Source organism: Pygocentrus nattereri, chromosome 25 (assembly GCF_015220715.1).
Source record: "Pygocentrus nattereri isolate fPygNat1 chromosome 25, fPygNat1.pri, whole genome shotgun sequence".
Lineage (NCBI taxonomy): Eukaryota > Metazoa > Chordata > Actinopteri > Characiformes > Serrasalmidae > Pygocentrus > Pygocentrus nattereri.
Genome location: NC_051235.1, coordinates 9,369,750 through 9,392,651, shown reverse-complemented (window position 1 = coordinate 9,392,651; position 22,902 = coordinate 9,369,750). Strand labels below are relative to the sequence as shown.

The 22,902-nt window shown below is 40.8% G+C and overlaps 1 protein-coding gene across 3 annotated transcripts in view; it reads left to right on the top strand.

Annotated features, from left to right (window-relative positions):
• Positions 1-10,383, top strand: part of cdkl5 (cyclin-dependent kinase-like 5) — a 74,045-nt gene extending 63,662 nt beyond the window's left edge. For 2 of the 3 annotated variants that reach the window (XM_017694644.2, XM_017694643.2), the window contains 5 exons: positions 2,916-3,039; positions 3,532-3,637; positions 5,000-5,116; positions 7,124-7,339; positions 8,637-10,383. In XM_017694644.2, coding sequence (XP_017550133.1) covers positions 2,916-3,039; positions 3,532-3,637; positions 5,000-5,116; positions 7,124-7,339; positions 8,637-9,035 — 962 coding nt within the window. In that variant the 3' untranslated portion in view covers positions 9,036-10,383. The remainder of the gene's footprint in view (positions 1-2,915; positions 3,040-3,531; positions 3,638-4,999; positions 5,117-7,123; positions 7,340-8,636) is intronic. The other variant, XM_017694645.2, reaches the window with a different exon arrangement.
• The last annotated feature ends 12,519 nt before the right edge of the window (positions 10,384-22,902 follow it).

The following is a 22,902-nucleotide window of genomic DNA, read 5'->3' as shown; positions in this document are numbered from 1 at the left end:
CTTATCTTACTTATCTTACTTGTTGGGCTAATCTGTTGTAGGACAAATGTGTGGTCATATGTAAATGATCATATGTAAATGCTCATACGTAAATCACAACCAAAATGAGTTCAAAATAGGATTTTTTTGTAGCTTAGTTTCAATATATGGACTGTTGGCTTGTACCAACTGGATCGCCATTAGATTACATGTGTCACAATGGTCATTAAGTTGGATGACTTAAATGTTCACCATCCATGGCTTTAAGATGCACAGAAGTAAATATTTTTGAGGTAATCTACCGTTTCTGTTTTTAACATGCTGTCTAGCTTTTTTTCCTCCTGTGGATGAGCTTGCTAAACAAAAGCCTGTGCTGTAGCCTTCCATGTACAGAACAGAAAATCTTCCCTAACAAAGCATTTTAAATGATTTTGATGTTGTGGTTGTTAGCAAAAAGACATAAACATGTTTATTTTCTCCAATCTAAGCTCGTCTGTGGTGTTACCACATTACCTGCTGTGCTAAAACGCGTTATTGGAGAAAGACCAAAGCAGCAAATCTTGATTAAGAGGCTCCTTCATCCTGTAGATTAGAGGTGTAGGGTTAGGAACAGCCTCTCAATCAATATTCATGACATCTTTTTCCTCTGTCTGCTGAAAACCTAGAGGATGTGCTGGCCGAGTGCAAACTCACATTTTCTTGCCATATTGACCATCATGGGAAAGCATCACTTGCCTACCACATCTTTTGAAATGTGAACAATGTTTATGTATTACATCAAATTGTTTTAGTTAAATAAAAGCAAGGAAAATGAGATTTTTCATGATATTGATCTTGTTTGTTCTTATCAAACACCTTAAACTAAAACCTCACATAATTCAGTGACATGGATCTATTGTGTACTTCAAAATCTCAGTTCCAAATAAGTATGTGAAATAATTAATAAATAAATAAATAAATGAAAACAAACACAATGCATTTCATATATTTAATTCCATGTTTTAGCTTATTAACTTAGGATTACCTTTTCAACTAAGAAACTTATCAATGGGCCTCATTCGCCAGTATCTGTAATAACCTTCTCCTAAACTTGTTCTTGAGAAAGGTCCTAAGAAAGGGTCTGTGTCAGATTCATGACGTGTTCTTAAACCACAGAATTGTTCGCACCTTTGTGCTCTCATGTGTGTAGATTCTGTTTGTACCTAAAAACAAATCCCAAATAAAAAGACATTAATAAATGTCAGAATCTTTGTGAAAACTTTGTGAGAAATGTTTTGTAAAGAGCAGTTGGTGAATGAGATCAAATGATTTTATAAACATAGGCTTATCCTGAAATTGACACCTGCAGCACATTCCAAGTAGAGACAGGGCCAACTTAAGACTAGTAACAATATGAAATATTCAAAAAACTTTCTCAAATGTAAGTCGAGGCTGTACTATGTACAGAGGAATTGAAAGTTTTCAGGGCTCAAGCTCTTGCGTATCTGTGCAGTCACCATTAACTAACAGCTACGACATGCTTCTTTCTAAACAATGTCATTTTCAGGATGTCCATGCTTATTTTAACAATGCCAAGTGACATTCTGTATGTGTTACAACAGCATGGCTGTGTAATCAGAGCATGCAGGTGCTGGACTGGCCTGCCAGCAGTCCAGACCTGTCTCCCACTGAAAATGTGCAGCACATTATCATAGACAATATAGAGCAACAAAGGCTTTATGACATATAATGAGTGGTTGGTTAGTGTAGTGGTTAACACCTTTGCCTTCTACACTGTAGACTGGGGTTCAATCCCCACCTGGGTAAACACCCTACACTATACTAATAAGCGTCCTTGGGCAAGACTCCTAACACCACCTTGGCCCCCCCTGTGTAAAATGATCAAGTTGTAAGTCGCTCTGGATAAGAGTGTCAGCAAAATGCCATAAATGTAAATATAATGGAAGAAAAATTTCAGAACTGCATCAGGTGGTGTCTTCAGTGCCAAAATGTGTTTTTAAAAGTAAACACAGTGGTAAACCTGCCCCAGCTTTTTTGGAACATACAGGCATCAAATTTGGAATGAGCGCATATTCACAACAACTAAATAAAGAGACTGTCTAGACTGAGACACTTCAGTTCCCTTCAGCATGGATAGATGGGTCTAAACTACTGACTGAATAGCTGAATATATGTAAATGTGATATTAATTCAAAACAAGCTGTTTTTGCAGCTTAGTTTCCATATATGGACCATATGGACTGGGGAGCAATAATGTATTCAATAATAACGGCATAATCATGCTTAATTTACAAAGTGATAGACGGTTAGAAAGCTCCACATGCTGATACAACATGCTGTTATGACCAATGCGAACACATTTTAATAAGTTAAAGGCGAAAGTCTCTAAATGTGTCACAGAGGAAATGTTACTTCAGTTAAGGTTAATAAGACTCAGCAGAGACCTGACTATTAGAGCTAGGCTTTCCATTAGGGCTCATAAATTTTTGACGCTCATAACGTCAAAAATTGAATCACATATACTATAATTTCTCATTCATTAGCACTAAGCTAACAGCAATACACATGCACATTTTTTGATCAATTTTGCTTATAAAAGACATCTCATATTTTACTTGAAGCTTGTAACAGACGTGTTAGCATATATTTCACATTGTATTTTACCTTCTCTGAGGATTCCCCACAGAATGAGACTTCATTCCAATTACTGTTGTACCATTTCTGTTAGTCCATTCACCATTAAATGTGCACATAATGTAAAGGGCAGTTATGAGATTTTGATATGAACACAGCTATGTATAATTATGTGTGTAGTTATTAAGTATAGAGGGTCTCAGTGTTGTTGCTACTATAGCACCCAGATTTCCCCTCCAAGATCAGTAAAATACGTCTGTCTATCTACTTATCTGTCGTTTGTGTATCCCCCTGTGGTCTAGTCCCATCTCCGCGACCAGACAACTCCTTCCACGACAGTGCAGGCCAGAGCAGAGTGCCGACTGTAGCAGCAGACAGCGCCACTCTGACCAACCACTCCAAACGCCAGACCAACTTTGACCCCTGGTGAGCTCTCACTGTTACCATGGCAGCAAGCTGTAGCAGCAGTTATTATTAACACAGCTCTGTGTGGAAATCTTTTCACGCTACTAGAATTAGTGTGCAGTTTATAAATGGTGGTGTGCTTCTTGCGTTGCGGAAATGGCTCTCATAAAATACGCCTCAGTCGAGAATTGATGAAACATTGGCTGTAATTATTTCTAAAAGTAACACGATGGCATGGTAAATCTGTGTATATTACATATTTTGCCAAAGAGATTTATTATTCAGAAGCCTTCACAACACACTAAAACTGTATGGCAATTACTGGGGAAAATTACATGGTAATAGGATACGACAAAATTAGTATGATTTATTTTAAAAAGTGGAAGTGGGATAAGTAGTCGTAATCCTAAGTTACAGTGCGACCTAGATATGGTGTGCTGTCTAGTTGCAAACATTTTAGTCTCTCTAAATCATGCGTTTATTGTTTTTTGTTTGTTTGCTTTTCATTTTTAGGAATAACTCGGAAGCAATGGCCATGAACCCACCAGAGGTTCCAAAACAGAAGGAAAAACAGGGTTTCTTCAGAGCAATAAAGAAGAAAAAGAAGAAGTCCCAACCTGTGAGCATCACTCTTACTCGCTTTTCATTTCCTGCTGAACTTAGTCCTGTTCAAAGTGTTAAACTCGGCAGATCTAGAGTTTTCTTACACAGTCGGAATGGTAGCAGCAATAAGAAAGTGCTTAATTGAAGGCCTCACTGCTGCCCTTGAAAGAATATGTTACCCAAAGCAGCCATTGTGGCTAACAAAGAATGAAATCTAAAGGGACAAGTTAGCATGATACCATGAAATTTGCCTAATGTTAACTGGCCTCAAATAAATTTCAGCTGTTAGCAGCAAAGTTTGTATTTTTGGGCAATGTCTTCCTTTAACATCAGTACAGAGGACTGCTTTGTGTCTTTATGTGTGCACTGTCACTGGGATGCTTGATATACATTTGTCTGTCAGCCATTTAACATAGCTAACGCAATGTGTGTGTACTGTACTTTAGACTAATAGAATAACTGACTACAAAAATCCTCCCTAAACTCACTAAATCTTTCTTCCCTTCTTAGCTCCCTTTTGCTACTTTGCTTTCTACCCGTAATCTCTGTAGAGTGAAACAGACCGAATAGGTCTTTTCTGTTTATGTTTCAGGTGAGATTATACCACATAAAAAACATAAAAAGAAATATATTTTTTAAAGCTATACACTGAAAATATATATAAATGTGACTGGAAGAAGTGTACAAAGTTGAGTCATTCCACAACTGAACTACAGGCTGTCCAGTCAAATTACAGATTTCAGTGAAAAGATGTAAGCAAAAGCTTTAATTCATGCAACCATGTAAAATTTCCAAGCTGTGCTCAGTTTTTTTTTTAAACCAGTTGCTTCTAAGTGAAACATTCTTAGTGTTATATTGGTACTGAGCTCAGTTTGGCCATTCTATAAACAGATAAAACTTAATAACTTTGTGATTTAAACATTTTTTTGGAGAAGTCTGTACATTTTATTTAATTGCATTAATTAAATCGTTTTTAATCTTTTTTTATGTAAAACATAATTTGACTGAGAATGTTCAAACTTTTGAATATGACTGTAATTTACTGAAAACTTCTGGAATTACAGTCAGTTGTACTGTATGTTTTTATCTGATGTACATAGAAATATTACACATAGTTTGTTAGTTTGGTACCGCCTATTCACCAAATCAGTCCAGTCCAAATCCAGAAGAGTTACATTCATAGCATTTGCCCCAAGATTGGCATATGGAGACAAGTGCAAACCCAAGCAGAATGTCTGTAGCAGAATCTGCCTCACATGTGCTTTGTGTACAAACACTGAGCCACAGGGCCGCATGTTCATCTGCTGTTTTCAACAACAAACATGTCTGTCTCTTCCTGCAATGAGCCGCTGGCCTTTCTGTGCGTCTTATATTCCAGACGGAGGGCTGCGAGGGAAGGAACCCGAGCATCAAGAAAAGCCTTTTCCCTCTCTTTAACTCAAAGAATAGCTTAAAGCATAACTCCTCTGTGCTTCCTGTCCTTACTCAGCCCATGGTATTGCCCTCATAGAACCGGCCCGCTCCACTCTGTATCATTGACATTGACACCGAAATCTCCATTGCACGTTGTTTAAGATATAAATGTATTTATCTGTTTTTCTTTTTGTTTCATTTCTTTAACCATCAATGTCATTCCTTGAATGAGCGCTGGAGCATTAGACCCAGATCCATGTAAATGTGAGGCCATTGCTGACAGATGGCTCCAATTAACAGGAACGGAAAACTCAAGAAATCAAATGTACATAATTTTCACCTTAGATGTATTCGACTAGCCAAGACATGTTTGGGGTTCAAGATTCGCTTAAGTGCTGCGCTGGAGCTACAAGACTATCATAGCTAAGACGTAGTGGAATCTTATACCTTACTAATTAACATTATACAAACTGTATGTATAAAACAAGAAACCCTTGCCTCAAATTCTGTTAAGTTTAACCTCATATAGACTTGCTGATGTGGGTTCTGACATTATACAGTACATGGAAAAGTGAGAGACCACCCTGGAGATTTCTTTTAAAAACTGAAAACAGTTCTCTCAAAAAGTTGGAAACTGTAAAGAAGGGATGAACACGTTAAATACTGAAACTTTAGCTGTTGAGGTTTCTGGGTGATATTTTGCTAAGTAAGTTTTCTGCTTTTTTTCTTCACACTAAAGAAGGAATAACTTAGTGGCTGTTTTGTCAGGAAATTTAGTAAATGAAGGATGGCCACTGACATTTTCACAATTCTCTATAACATTCCGTTACCTATAAAAATAGAGACATTTAGAAACCTGTAATAAAAAAACAGCTTCACCGGTGTTTTTGTCTGTTTTTAAAAATGCCAGTAACCACTTAAGCAAGTCTATATGTTTCTGCTTCTGTCACGTTTTAATACCTTTTGTTTGTCATATTTACCATTTGAAACCACCCTCTATGTTGTTTAACCAATTCCCAAAGAATGGAGCAAAAAACTCATAGAATTCCTTATTTTACATTACCTTACTAGACCATATTAAAGTGAAAAACACTTTTCCTTCTCTAAAAAGTTTTCATTTCAGAGACAGAAGATTATTATTACAGCAACAACATACTTTTCTGTGACCTTCCATTATGTCTCTATTAGCCTCGTAGCTCCAAACTAAAGAACCAGACATTTCTTGGCTGATCAGCTACATTTGGGATTTGATTGTGAGTCTGCATTGACTTTACTAAAGATTCAATCTGATTTCGTGGATCTGGTTTCTATACATGTATCATGACCACAACTGTCCCTGCTGGCTTTGCAGCAGCACAAGCACGTGTGATGCGATGCATGGAGCTCATAGCTGCCTCCAGCAGTGCTTGCTTAGAGCGGACACACGCTTACACACTGACTGTCTTCCACAACAGTACAGGAGAATGGACAAAAAATTGTGTTTCCACGCAAAACACACAAATAAACTCGCACTCATACAGATGAGAGACGGGGGCTGGGTGTGTTCTAATAGTCCAGCCAGTGTAGTGTTCATTGTTAATTACAGTCAGTTGTACTGTATGTTTTTATCTGATGTACATAGAAATAAATTCAAATAGTTTGTTAGTTTGGTACCGCCTATTCACCAAATGAGTCCAGCCCAAATCCAGAAGAGTTACATTCTTAGCATTTGCCCCAAGATTGGCATATGGAGACAAGTGCAAACCCAAGGAGAATGTCTGTAGCAGAATCTGCCTCTCATGTTCTAACAGTCTAGCCAGTGTAATGATCAGTACATTCTGAATGCTCATATACTACATAGCTTAGTCAGCTGTTTCTCTTCAGTATCATGTGAAGTCTCCTAACAAGTTGCCTGTGTATAATATTGAACTTGGTCTTCACACAGTATTCCTGTAAAGAGAGATTGCAGAGGGAATTTTAGTACGCCCCCAGCCTTCTGGCCTCGTGCACGTTTTTTTGTGGTTTTGGACGCTCATCCTAGGAACCATAGAGTGTATCAGTTGTTATTGTGCTTTTGCTCACTGGTTTTCTACATGGTCATGTGTGTTAGGTTCCAGCTGAGGGCCAGCAGGACCAGCTTGTACTCCAGAGACCAGTCAAATCCTCTTCCCATCACAGCAGCCGTCACCGGAACCGGGACAGGGATCGGGAGCGGGATAGAGACAGGGATCGAGAGAGGAATCGAGAAAGAGGTCGCGATCGAGACAGGGAGAGAGACAGAGACAACACCTGGCCAACAGAGAAACATGCAGATGTGCAGCCTCAGGCAAGACACTGTTTAATGCTGGATGGACGTAGATCTGAATGACTGTTGATCTAAATTCTGATTGTGAATCATTCTAGTTGTAGGGAAACGCAGATTGTTTACATTGGTGGTGATAGGAACCAGAATTCCAAAGTGTTTAATGCCTCTAAAAAACTACCTTACAGAAAGCTGTTATACAAAATGGTTTAATAGTACTGAGACATTTTTAACAATAGTTTTATGACAAAATTATGCAAGGCAGAGAGGTACATGAAGGGCCTTGTATGCCAAAAAGGTACCAAATGAAAACTTAAAGATTTTTTTTTACTTACATAAAAAGTAGGAGGACATGCATAGGTATTTATGCTTTTGACAGAAGCTCTATTCTATAGCAGCTTGCTCAAGGACTCTTATTGGTGTTGCAATGTGTTGTTGCCATGGAATCAGACCCAAAACTGCCATTTGGAGAGCAGGAGTAGCATCCACTACAACCATTCTGCTGATTAAATTATGCAGGAATATTGAATTTATAAGAAATTCCTCTTTAATCCTTATGTCTGTTTTTTTTACTTAACTGTGGTGATAATTTTAAGGATAATTTCATCAAAAGCTCGAGCAGCGTTGGTAGTCTACCATAATGTCATAACTACACTACTGATCAAACAAGTTTAAAATCCTGGCTTAAATTTTTTTAATCAGTGGTTTCAATAAACCATTGCAGATACATGTTAAAAAATTAGTCTAATACGCTATTCATGAGTAAAAAAAGTCCAGGCAAGACCAAAAGGGCCTTGTGAAAGCTGCACTATGTAAGGTAAAATTGAAAGAAGTAGCATTACTGTGTCAGGAGAAAAGAAAACCTAAAACATTGTGTGCCATGCTCCTGTAAAGCCTCAAATAATCAGATAAAAATTAGAAGCATTAGATTGGATTTGACAGTAGTTTTTCTGACCATTTTGTGTCTTTACATATTAATGTCACAAAGGCTCAAAAAGAAGGTACAGCTCAAAAAGAAGCTCTCAAATGCAAGATCAGCATTATATTGATGAAGATGTAATGGCAGATAATTTGCTTATGTCCTTGTTCACTATGTTTTCTTTGATTGCATTCTCAATGCACTTGCAGTCATCAGATGCATGTGCTTCATGAGACAAACATTTGCATAATGTGAACTGGAATTGGGAATCCCTGCTGTATAGAATCAAGAATGAAGAATAAAATTACTATCTAGAATACTGTTTAATTTAGTCTTGTTTAATCTCTGCAATTACATGTAATATCCACACTCAGTAGTGCTTCTGCTTTCCTCTGCTTTCAGAACCAACCTCTGAAGTCACTGCGTAAGCTGCTGCATCTCTCCTCACCCCCCTCCTCCTCCCCAGCTAGCCAACCTCCTCCTCCTCCTCCAGACCGCTCCTCCGAACTGCGCTTCCAGCCACTCCCAAACCCCGCCCCCAAAGCGCCCCCAAATCTGCCTGACGCCCGAGGGCTTCCGGTGGGCAGCCTCACCCCCAACACCAAGAGCCGCAAGCCCCACAACTACCCTCTGCCAGGGCAGATCGAGTCCAGCTGGCATGCCTCGGCCCTGACCCGCGCCGAAGGGGCCCCCTACCCCGACCAAATGGCCAGCAAAGGTGGGCAGAACGGCATCGGCTTCGCCAGGCCCACCCGCCCCCGAATGCCAAACCTCAACGACCTGAAAGAAACGGCTTTGTAGGGGAACCGGCTGCCTGGGGAATGCTACACTGTACGCACAGCGCTGCTCCCCTGGCCAGAAGGTGGCGGTAGTCATGTCTCAAGTTTGTTTTTTAACAAAAAGCATCCACATTTGATAGAATTTGTATTATCGTTCATGACATATGGGTTGAGTTTTTCTGTTGGATATCTTATCGACATTGATGATATGTATCTACGTATTTGTAAATTTATCGGTGGGGGAAAGAAATCTGTGGAATAGTAAAGCTTTAGTTTATACACCAGAGAATGTATAAATACTCAATGTGTAATAATTCTATATTTCATGGAGATTATTTAATTAATTATGAGTGTCTTAATATTTACATTGTACAGAGTGCATTTTATTGTTGTAACAAACGGTACATATTGTTAGGATTATTATTATTATTACTATTAATATTATTATTACTATTTCTTTTCTTGGACATTTTGTTCTATCAATCCTCAGTCTGGAGGCCTAGGCTTCCTATACATATTCTAACACTCTGCAGGTTAAAGATTTCAATCTTGTGAGTTCTAACTCTATAAATCACAGAAGCTAGACTACTGGAGATTCATTTTTGTAAACTGGTTGTTTTCTGTACCGTAAGCTAGATCAGTTAGGGCTTCACAATAGCTGCCAGCGGTTTTGGGATTTGCTCTAAAATTTCTCCCTTAAGCCAAACCAAGTCTAAACAGCTATAAAGGCTGAACACAGCCTCTGTGCTGCAGCCTCAATTTAGTAGAGTGCCCACAGGGAGATGCATTTTCTCTGTCAGTAATGTGTTTCATACTGGTGGGTGAGATGGTAGCCCCCAGGAATCCGCCATATGCCTCTTCTCCACAGACCCAATCAGCTGATGGCAGGTGTGACATTGCCTACGGCATAGTACTCTGGTTCTCATGCAGCACCAACCAGGGGCAATCTCCGAGGGGCCAGGAAGAGCTATTGTATGACTTTGTACGGTTAATTTGAGGACAGTCGCTGCCTGTCCTACCATATGAATGTAGTGTATACATTTTCTTTGAGATCTTTAAAAGGATACTGAGGTGTTTTTCTGCCTAATTTCTGTCTGCTGCACCTGCATCAAACCGTCAGTTATGAGTCGATAATTTAAACGCATCTACTGGTACTTAGAAAAGATCTGAAAACTCGTTGAATTGAAAGATGCTTATAATAGAATATAAAACGGCAACTAGCTACATTTCCAGCTACTTTCTGCACAAACTGCAAGCGATAAAATGAAAATGCCTTCATGTTTCCATTAACTTTTAGATGATGCTTTACATGATGATGTCATTTTCTGCAAAAAAAAAAAAAAAACCTTGTCACATAAGCTTGGTTTTTCGATAAGAAAGGTGTCACAACTTCGGTTTCTCTGATTTCCCCATAATCTACTGACAAGGAAATTCTGCTCATTTTATTCTTATTATTGTTTTCCATCTGGAACATTATGTTCCATGTTCCATGTAGAGCTGTTTGTGCACTTTACATTTAGAAAGGAGAAAGGTCTTTTCTGGACATCTCTCCCTCAGTAAGTGCTGAATAGTGGCAGCATTTATTTTAAAATTGCTCTCCTCTCAGTCCGTCTGTTCTTCTCTGCTATGCTGTTTGTGGACCATGAGGAAACATGAGGGAAGTCTGTCACATGGCACTAATTATTTTGCGTTATTTTCGCCCAAAAAAGGTCAATGTAGGGTTTAGCAACATTAACAGGTTATCCTCTGAAGTTGGATGAAAAAATTCATTAACATTCATAAAATATTACCAACCATTGACCATTTTCATTTCCATAGCCTACATTGGCAAACCTTTAGAAGCATTTAAACCTTTAGAAGCATCCTAAATTTCCTTCGGGATCAATAAAGTATCTATCTATCTATCTATCTATCTATCTATCTATCTATCTATCTATCTATCTATCTATCTATCTATCTGTCTGTCTATCTATCTATCTATCTATCTATCTATCTATCTATCTATCTATCTATCTATCTATCTATCTATCTATCTGTCTGTCTGTCTGTCTATCTATCTATCTATCTATCTATCTATCTATCTGTCTGTCTGTCTGTCTGTCTATCTATCTATCTATCTATCTATCTATCTATCTATCTATCTGTCTATCTATCTATCTATCTATCTGTCTATCTATCTATCTATCTATCTATCTATCTATCTATCTATCTATCTATCTATCTATCTATCTATCTATCATTTTAATGTATTTTTCAGGAAAAAAATCCTTTCGATTGTTACACTCCAAAAATGGTGGAAGATCCAATTTGATAAATGAGCTAGGAACTAGCACCTTTAGCGCAAATGAATTTCGGTCTGAACCCAAACACAGCCCAAAAATTTTTTGTCTAAGCCCGGCTCAACCCAAAAAAACATGTTTTGAGGCCAAAACTGACCCAAATATAAACACGATTCTCCCCAAAAATGACCGGAACCGCTCATAATCACCCAGAGGGCAGGACAAGCGCAGGTTACCACACAGTTACTATACTAGGAATCTTTGAGCTAGGAACCTGTGAGATGTTTGTGCAATATGTTGCACCCACCAATAGTCTTTGCTCTGGATAACTAGTATTCATTAAAGTATTACAGTGTACAAAAATATATATTTTGCATAAATATTTACTGACAGGGGCGGCACGGTGGCGTGGTGGGTAGCGCTGTCGCCTCACAGCAAGGAGCGCCTGGGTTCGATTCCCCGGCCGGGTGACCAGGGTCCTCTCTGTGTGGAGTTTGCATGTTCTCCCCGTGTCTGTGTGGGTTTCCTCCGGGTTCTCCGGTTTCCCACAGTCCAAAGACATGCAGTCAGGCCAATTGGGTGTGCTAAATTGCCCCTGGGTGTGAGTGTGTGTGTGACTGTCTGTGTCTGTGTGTCTGCCCTGCGATGGACTAGCGACCTGTCCAGGGTGTATCCTGCCTTCCGCCCGAAGACTGCTGGGATAGGCTCCAGCTCCCCCCCGCGACCCTGACGGAGAAGCGGCTTAGAAAATGGATGGATGGATGGATGGATTTACTGACAGAATTGATGTAACTGCCCAGTGGCATCTATTGTAAATGCGTTTTGATTTAAAAGGGTTTTGGTCTTTTCTAAGTACAGGGAAATGCGTCAAACCGTCTATTATAATAATGTCTTTGCTGCAGATGATAAGCTGAAAAACACTGGAGTATTCTTTTAATAGTAGAATTACTGATGTGTTTTCATTTATTTATTTTTTCAGTGTTGAGAATGAACTAAATGATCAGGTAGTAGTAATAGGATTTGGACGGAAGTCATTTCAGAGGCATCAAAGCACAGCTTTATGGGAAAAAATTAGTTTTTATGAACTGGAGACCTAAAAAGATTCAGTATCCAAACTACAAAGAGATGTTGAGGTTTAATTAGCATATTCATATTTCTATATTGAATTTATTTTGACATCACTGTATATGGCTTAGAGAATGTTCTATAGATATATATCAGATGGATATTTAGAATATAAAGAGTTGTTGAAATAGTGAGAATTGCGGGATTGGAGCAATATGTGAATAGTGAGCAAAGTCATCACAGAATAACAGCTTCAGTGCTCAATATTTTATTCCTTTGAATGTACTTATTGACATCAATCTTAAGTTGTCCTGGAAAAACAACAATTTTCAGCATGGTTCATTACCAGAGGCTGAAAACCGAAAGAGAGTTTTCTTTATTTTTCTTGATTTCGGAAGTACATGTTCTTTTCCTTTTTTAAGTATTGTTTCTCAATGGTGCACTTTAAACAGGTATTTCACACAGGTGTTTTGTGCCGATATGGTGTTTTATAAACAGCAGCGAAAACTTTCTGTCTAAAAACTTCTATCTTAACCACTGTTCAAGCGAACTGGACTGTACATGGATTTTGTTTCTGAAAAATTGTGCATAACTGGGACACAGTGCAACATGGAAATGTACAGTGAACGTTTTGCACATTTCAACCACCTACTTTTGTTTACTATGTCTCTTTTGCTCCACTTGGTGTTTCATTTTATAGATTTGTTTTCACAAAATCCTTTTCATTTAACACGAGGGAAGAAATGAATCATAGCCATATGATTTGAACTATTATCATCTACATTTGATTGTTATTCGGCCCACGGCATCAGTATCGTTATGTTATTCCGCGAATAGACAGTACAGAACATGTTGGCTGTCAAGGTCATATGGCCAGGGCTATTTTAGTCTGCATAGAAGCCTTCAAATTAAAACAGGAACCCAAGCTGAAATCCAGCCCTCTGCAGTCATTTTTGCAAAAAAAAAAAAACAACTTTTGCAAAAGTTGCTGTCCAACTGCCACGCAATAAAGTTTTTTTTTTTTGTTTTTTTTTAAAGAAGGGATGAGCTTTATCATTTCAAAACTATTGTTGCTCTTCACAAAATATCCGAATGTTGTCATTATATTGCTTTCTTTTGTGTTCAGTACAGTGGATTGTTCTTATTTTCACACAGGAATTGCATTTTTTCCAAACTTCCTGCATAATTAAGCAAATTGTGAACAAAATCATTCAGAGTGGTTTGACGGTAGGAAGCAAACGTCCAAAGCATGTCATATCTCTGAAAGCTACCTCTTTTCCAAAAACGCTGATAAACATGTTGCCTGATACCTGGGACATTGTTTTAGGACGACTTTTGCCTGAAATCTGTTTTTTTTTTTTTTTTAAATCAGAGGTACATGGCAGGCATTAAAAGACAAAAGAGCCCCAGAAGAAAACGTATAGTTTTGTATTAACCAACATTTTACCATGATCCTCACAACAAGAAACGAGTAGTTTCACTGGTCATTTTGAACAGTAAATGAAGTGCGTATATTTGCATTGTAGGCATTATGACCCGAGTCCTACCACCATCGCTGTAAAGACTCTGCAGTGCACACTCTGAATGAGTTTGTTTACATCCCTGCATTAAAATTACACAGAAATAATGAACAATCGATGGAAATCCCTTTTTATTCTTGTTTTTTTGTACCGGCTGACAGTTTGCTTGTTTTTGAAGAATTTTCTTGCCTGAGCTGATCTGTCTGTATTGTATTAACTCATTGACCTGCCTTGGCACAGTGCAGACTGGCAGTGTGTGCCACCGCAATGCCAAGTAATTTTTGCATTAGCCAGTCAGTGGTGTTGTCAAAGCTGAACAGTTTGAGAACTGGCAGACTGTGAGGACGCTTTGTCCCTGAACGCTGACTTGCAGCCTGCCATCCTCACCAAAATCAAACCCGATCCTTATTGTTTTCCCTGCTCAAAGAGGTCTGACCTGACTTAATGGCTAATTACAAGCAGGGCAGGGTCAGGACAAACAGACTGGAACAGTGCTGTAAGGCTGCACAATGCAATTACAAATTACATGCAAAATTTCTATCTATCTATATCTGTTTATCTATCCATCTATTTATATAACTTACAACATGCAGTACTATGCTAAAGACCAAGGTTTATTTATTTAATTTCCAGTCAAAACAGCAATTAAGTACAAGTTAATCTTAGGGAAATTTTGAGGAGATTAGATATAAAACAATCCTATTGCATAAGAAAGGGAAAAGTCAAAGGAAAAATAATAGGTTACAAAATGGAAGTTCAAAAAAAAAATCATTAAAAGATGTGGAGAAAATGAGACTCTGCAAGACCTGGTAGACCACCAAAACTGTCACCCTCCAGCATTCAGATAAACTACCTAAATCTTATATCTATTAGAGATCTCGAAATCAGAAGCTGTAATAAAGGCAAAGTTTAGGCATAAAATACTGAAAAATGTGATATTACATTTAGTTACTGAGACTTCTTTGTACTTATCCATATATATATATATATTTTCCCCAGATGCTGAGAATGAATAAGTTGTACTTTAATGGCTGTGTTGACTGAAAATGAATTAAATGAAGCATGGTCCCTCAATTTTTCATAGCACGGTATAAAACACATTTATAAATTAGTAAATCCTTAAATAATGAGGCGAGGCAGAATAATCACAGCATTGTAATAGCCATTGACAAATGATACATTGCGCAGCCCTACAGTGCTGTTACCCTCCACAAATTGATCTGGGTAATCATGCATAAAAGATACAAACTGGTCTCAGGTCAGTAGACTTCTTGTACTTCCAGCAGCATCTCTAGCGGTTAAAGGAATACTCCCATATTAACCACCTAATCTCTATCGGCCACACTTGTAGCATGCGGTCAGTTACCACAGGCGAAAATTTGGCTAAGAATAAACTTAAGATAGAAGCCAATGGGCAGTTAAGCACTAGTTGCCTTTGGCCAGATGTGATCTCACACTTGGATCCACATCCATGGTAGATACTGACACTAAACTCTGTGCAATCGCACATGATTCTGTCTGAAATAGTAAAGATTGTTCTTTGGAACATTTGTCTTTACATGCAATTCACTATTAATGAACTCCATGAGCAAAGTCTGCTGATGCCTTGCATCCCAAGCAGCCTCTTTAGAAGCTTGCAAAAATTAAGCATTATCCCCCTTAAGGCCAGAACCCTGCGGCCCTGTGGTCTTTCTCAGTGTCTTCTCAAGTCCAGAGAAGAACAGAGATTTAGACTGGGCAGTTGTCAAATGAGCAAAACAAAAAGCCTGTAGTTAGCCCATGGATGTAATTTAAGTTTGCATGGTTGACAAGCGCCCCAAAAAACTCAAAAATGAAGTAGCAGATGTAGATGCGTGTGTACTGAACATATTGCATGCCATAAAAAATCAACTTTTATGAGGAAAAGCAGTTCCATTAACTATAGCGTTTTGTTAGCTAGTCACATTTGGGGCAATTTGGGGGCGGATGTTGCTGCAGTCCTTCTGTTACCAGGCATGAAGTCTCATTATAAGATCACGTTTTGTCCCACAAGACTACTTAAGCATGTACCCATTGACTTCTATTAAAAGTGAGTTTTGAGTCTGTAAAGTATAGGGAAATTTAACTAAGTGTGAGGAAATTATTATTATAACAGATGTTATGATAGAGGCTAGGCTGACAACCGCTGGAGTGTTGCTTTAATTACGCAATCTGTACAAATGACCGTCATCCATCCTCATCAAGAGCATCACAGCAGATTTGCTGTTCAAACATCTCATTTAAATTTACAGAAATACTTCATCTGATACGCTGCCGGGGTTGACAGGGAAGCGAAAGCCAGTATGGAGCAGTTGGTGACTTGCATAATGCAAACTGACCTCCTACCAGCTTTTATTCATTATTAGTGAAACTTATTTCCTCAAAGGAGCTTTTCACTGATGTAACGGTTATGCCGTAAAGCTGCTGAGCCCTCGTCCTGCAAGGGCAGTAGTGGAGAAACGTCCCGTCCGCATGTTCAAATACAGCAACTGCCATCCATGTTTACAGTTGGTGCAGTAACTGTAACCTGTCCGAATGTGATTTCTGCTTAGCCCTCAGCCTGTCCGTCTGCCTTCGGGGGCATTTTGCCATTGGGCAAGTAGGACAAAAAAAAAATCTGCCAGTGAATGTAGTTCATTTGGACCTAGTACCATGAATAGGGACCAGCTTTCTGTTCCAATCTGATTTTTTCCATGCCCTTTTTGTCCTTATGATGTTTTTTTACTTTGTTTTCTATACATCATGTACACTCTTGACCTTGGTTGATACTTCTGTGCCAATGTTATGGAAGCTCTTTTCTAAACCTGAACGTTAACACACTATCAGCAACGACATGAAATCACACGAAAGCTGAGTGTAAGAGGCCCAGACGCTTTTCTAAATCTCTCCATTGCACATTTGTAAGCTCCATCTCAATTCCCCTTTTTGAACAAGCTGTACTCGAATGTATTTGGAAAGACATCAGTATATAGTTGTATGAATATTAACTCTGTCACAGGGCATGTATGTTTGTTAGGTGCTGGTGTGTGCTGTTGTGGAAGGTGTGTGCGTGTGTGTGCATGAGAGAGCCTCTCAGGGGTCCAACTCAGAGGACTGTGCTCTGCTGAAGTTGTGGACTTGCATCCTAGTGTACATTGTTATGGACACATTGTTTCCTGTCTGAAATTTCACATGGCCATCTCACTGTCCAGCCAAACAGGAAAGCGTTCTGGCTAGGCCTTTTCAACCTCTGTCTGCCATATCTGTAGCATAAGATCACCCCAGACAGTAAATGCCATATACTTAGCAAAAGGCAAGAGAACTTGTCTACTCAAAACACAATTACAATAGAAGCTAATGGGCAGGTGCTTCTGGGATAATCCACTTTATGTTATAGATGGGGCAGATACAAGCTATGTCCTTAAAGGGGCACTCTGACCAAAATAATAAATACAATTATTGCTACAGCTGTTGAAAACAGGTCTACCTGCCTTCCACCATTATGCCACAATAGTTCAGAGAGTGAGATTTTCCTTTTTTTAAGACTAGAACCCCACCCCCCACCCCCACCCCCTTCTTATGATGTATCTTGAAGGTGGGAGGAATGTCTAAAAAAACTACAAGGGCTTTGGATCAGATACGTGAGGGCTTTTTAATTTTTTTCCCTTCTCTAGCTGGCTAAAGCAGAAGGAACCAGGTAGCTAACGTTACTGCTAGGAAACCTAATAGTGCATTTCTTTATGGGGGACTCCCTGTGGTTCTGTGATGTATTTGCATTGCATGTTGGGAATTGTAGAGGACAAAAACACAAAAAGTGTACAACAAGGCTGAAGATAGAATGCTATCATAACATAACAAATATGCTGTAGGCTGGAATGCCCCTTTAAGATATTCACTGGCTGACACCAGGAGGAAATGGCTCAGGCTGTAGTTTTGGTTTACATTTCATTTCGCTTTCAGCAAATATTTTCCACTTAAACACAACATGGAGCTGTTTAGCCATCGCCTCTGCACTCCGATTCTCTATACATACTGTCTCTGTCCTGTTTCCCATGTAGACCTGTGGGTCCAGCCTTCTCCAGGGCCCCTGGAAGAAACCGCATCCTGGCTGTGTTTGTTTCGAGTCTTGGCATGTCTGACACAAACGGCATTTATAATGTATATTGCCCTGTAATTAATGACAAATAAAAATGATGTCCACCCAGAACTGACTTGGTCACTGCTTGTTAACACTGCTTGTTTGTGTGCAGCCAGAACAGCACCTACCTGCCAAAAATGGACTCTACAAGACCTCTGAAGGTGCCCTGTGGTATCTGTGATCCTTTACATCCTGTAAATTGTTAGGCAGAGCTGCCATGAATCAGACTTGTTCCAACACATCCCATAGATGCTAAATCGGAATGAGATCTGGGGAATTTGGAGGCCGGGGCAACAGCTTGAGCTCATTGTGTTTCTCAAACCATTCCTGAACAATGCATTCTGTGTTATCTGCTTAAAAGAGGCCAGTGCCATCTGGGAATACCACTGCCATGAAGGGGTGTACCTGGCCCACAACAACAGTTAAGTAGGTGGCACGTGTCAAACTGACTTCCATGTGAATGCCTGGACCCAGAGTTTCCAGGAGAACATTCCCCAGAGCATCATCAGCTTGTCTTCTTCCTACCCAGCCATTTGTGTGATGTAAAAGAAAATAGGACACTTTATACCAGGATGCAATGTGGCAAGAAGACAAGCCAGTGGAGGGAGTGTGATGCTTTGGGTAATATTTAGCCTGGAAGCCTGGGGCTGGGTGTTCACATAGAAGTCAATTTTACATGTGCCACCTGCCTAAATATTGTTGTGGGCCTGATGCTCTCCTCATGGCAATGGTGTTCCTCAATGTCATTGGCCACTTTCAGAAGGGTAACATGACCTGCCACACTGCTCACTTTGTTCATTAACAGTCTGAGGAACATACAAAGAGTTCAAGCTGGAACAACAATTTTGATCCACAGTGGGTCTGCATTGCAACCTAAAGGGTCTGCTACTAATGTCTTGGAGCCAGATACCACAGGGAAGCTTCAGAGGTCTAGTACAGTCCATGCCACGTCCATGCCAGGGCCATGGCACTGAAGGACCTCCCTCCGAAAGTGGAAAGTCTGGTGTGTGGGACAACAAGTAGGTTATTACAAGAAGACCTGAGAGAGCAAGAGGGAGTGTAAGAGGTCAGCAGTTCTCTGAGATAGGGGGAGCAAGGTTTTAAAGTAGTAAAATTTATATACGGGACAGGACCGGTAGCCAGTGTAGCTGAGAGAGAACGGGGGTGAAGTGAGCTAAACGCTGAGTAGGGGTGAGAGTTCTGGATGCCACAGAGTTCTGAATGTACTGTAGCTTTTGTATCGATTTTACAGGGAGACCAACAAAGGGAGTTACAGTAGTCAATACAGGACATAATGAAGGCATGAACCAAAGTTTTTGCATTTTTATCAGTCAGGAACGGTCGAAGACAAGCAATGTTACGTAAATGAAAGTATGCAGTCTTAGAGAGGAACTTGGTATGAAGATCAAAATTAAGTGATGGGTCGAGTAAAACACCAAGATTTCTAACAACAGGTGTAGGCTTAACGAGCAGGCCATCAATGCTAACTGAAAAAATGGGATGACTTTGATAGTAGAGGTTTAGGGCCAACCAGTAAGACTTCAGTTTTATCAGTGTTTAGCATGAGAAAGTTATTATGCAACCAGAGCTCTAAATCAGAAATACAATCAATTAGTGTACTGGGAGGGGAATCTGATGGTGTGAGTCTACTGAGATATAACTGAATATCATCAGCATAACAATAAAAGTTTAGGCCATGGCTACGAATGATCTGGCCAAGGGGTGAAATGTAAATTAAGAAAAGTAGGGGTCCAAGAACTGAGCCCTGCGGGACACCACATGGGACAGGAGAGGTGGAGGACTTGTGTGGACCTATTGGTATAAACTGCTGTCTGTGTGTAAGACAAGACCTGAACCACTGTAAGGCTGTGTCAGTGATACCAATAGACAGCATATTATGTGTGTCAATCTGACACGTACCACCTATCTAAAAATTGTTGTGGACACTGTCTTCATCGGTTTGTCTTCTTCCTGCAGTGCATCCTGGTGCCAGTGCTTCCCCAGGTAAAGAGTTCAGACAACTGGCCATCCACATGATGTAAAACAAAAATGGAGACAGGCAAACTTTTGTTGCTCTAAGGTCCACTTCTGACACTTGCATGCCCACTTTGGCCAGTGGACAGGGCATTCTTTACAAGTCTGCAGCTATGCAGGCCCATATGCAGCAAGTTGTGAAGCACTGTGTAACGGTGCAACCTCCAAAAGAAGAGGCACCGGGATTTACGCACGGCCAAATTGGCGCTATGGGCGTGGGTGTGGATACGAGGAGGCGAGACTCCAAGTCCAAGTGCACACGTACTTATTTTATTAGACTCAAAACAAAGGAAAAACTTGAGATTTCGCCGCAAGGCTAATCCTCACTACAGGTTATTCCCAAACTGTTACAAGCAGCTAACAGCCTCGTACCGGGATTAAACCTCTCCTCCCACAGGTAGCTGAGAAAACCCCCTGTTGAAAGAACATCGAGCGTTCTTATTGTCGAAGCCCCGCCCCGACTAAACTAATAATTTGCTTTAAGGGACGATGTCCCAGGGCTCTAATCTACATTCACACACAAACATATATACACACCCATATATACACATCTACTGACTAGTCGTGACTAATATATACATATTACCGGTAAGTATTCCTTAGTTAACTAATTCATTCCTTTGCAGGTTTTTCACTTTAGGACACTGAGGCCCCTTTCCTTCCCTGAAGGTGGATCCGCCCAACAGGGACAAGAAGCCTCGGTCCACTTTACCTCCCATTTGCCCTCATCCCCTTCTACACAGGACATCAAGGTAGGTACATACAATATTCCTATTAATTTCAGTGATGGGCATACACTGCACCATCACACACCCCCCCCCTTACGTCAGTCACTGTCCTCGTGACGTGAGAGGTAGTCCGCTGTCACATTGTCCTGTCCCTTGCGGTAGCGAACCTGAAACCGAAAGGGTTGCAAGGACAAATACCAGCGAGTGATCCTGGCATTAGAGTTCCGCATCTGCCGCATCCACTGCCGCGCCCGATGATCAGTCTCTAACACAAAATCATGACCCATCAAATAATACTTCAAAGAGTCTAAAGCCCACTTGACTGCCAGAGCCTCCTTCTCTACTGTGGAATAGTTACGCTCCCTCGGAAAAAGCTTCCTGCTAATATATAGAATGGGTTTACGGTCTTTTTCCTCGCCTTGGAGCAAAACCGCCCCCAGTCCATTTCCCGACGCATCAGTCTGCACAGTAAAGGGTTGGCTAAAATCAGGGCTTACTAAAATCGGGTCAGAACACAGAGTCTTTAAGGTCCTTAAAAGCCTTATCGCACTCCTCAGTCCATTTGACTCTTTGCGGCTTGTCATTACGGGTCAATTCAGTCAATGGGGCCGCACGGCTTGAAAAGTTAGATATAAAACGACGATACCAACCAGCCAATCCTAAAAACGACCTCACCCGTTTTTTTGTAGTAGGTATCGGACTATTCCTAATGGCCTCTACCTTATCCACTTGCGGCCGGATAACTCCTCCCCCCAAAACATATCCCAGGTAGGAGACAGATCCCTTGGCCAAGTGACATTTTGAAGAGTTCACTGTCAAGCCAGCCCCGCGAATCCGCTTTAGCACTTCTTCCATGTGCTGTAGGTGGTCCTCCCAGGTTTCACTGAAGACCACCACATCATCCAGATAAGCGGCCGCGTACTGTTCCGTCTCATGCAGCACTCTGTCCATCAGCCGTTGGAATGTCGCTGCCGCTCCATGGAGACCGAACGGCATGGCCGTAAAATGGAATAAACCATTCGGCGCCCTGAACGCGGTCAATTCCTTTGCCTCCGGGCTGAGTGGCACTTGCCAGTAACCCTTACACAAGTCAAGAGTGGATAAAAATACAGCTTTTCCCAACCTCTCGATGATTTCGTCGGTCCTTGGCATGGGGTATGGGTCGAAGACAGACACCGCGTTCAACCTTGAAAAATCCACACAAAAGCGCAGTTCACCGTTCTTTTTTGGAACCAACACCACAGGACTACACCATTGACTTGTTGATGGCTCTATGATTCCTGCAGAAAGCATTTGTTCCACTTCAACCTTGAAGTCTGGAATCAGCCTAGCTGGCACTCGGAAACTCGTTTGTCTGATCGGCTCGTCTTTCAGCAGACGGATGGAATGCTCAATCATTGTAGTCCGACCTGGCTCTCGGCTAAACAGACCTGCTGGTATTACGCCCTTGAGCGCCTCCACTTGCGCTGGTGTAAGGTGTCCCAGTTGTAAAACCTCTGATTGGGTGGTATTGGATGGAAAGTACTGCTCCTCACATTCCTCCTCCTCTCCAACTGCTTGCACCCACAGGTGTTCCGTGGTGTCTTTATCTCGTTCTTGCCACTGCCGCAACATGTTTATGTGAAAAGACTGCTCGGTTTTCTTACATTCAGGACGCAACAGTTCATAGGTGGTCTCATTCACCCTTCTTAGCACTTCGTAGGGCCCGTGCCATTTTGCCAGAAGACTTGTGTCAGACGTCGGTAGCAACACCAGCGCCTTATCACCTGGTGTCAGTGCCCGTTTCCTCGCTGACTTGTCATACCAGCTCTTCTGCTGACGTTGCGCTTGCTCAAGGTTCTCATGTGCTATCTGTGTTGCTTGTGCAAGCCTCTCTCTCATCTTGAGCACATGGGAAAGGACGTTCAGTTGTAAACCGGGGCTCTGTCCTTCCCAAGTCTCTTTCAGGACATCCAATGGGCCCCGTACTTCCCTCCCGTAAAGTAACTGGAACGGAGAAAATCCAACTGATGCCTGGGGCACCTCCCGGTAGGCGAACAGGACATACGGCAACCACGTGTCCCAATCAGATCCAGTCTCGTTCACAAAACGCCTCAACATCACCTTCAACGTCTTGTTAAATCGTTCC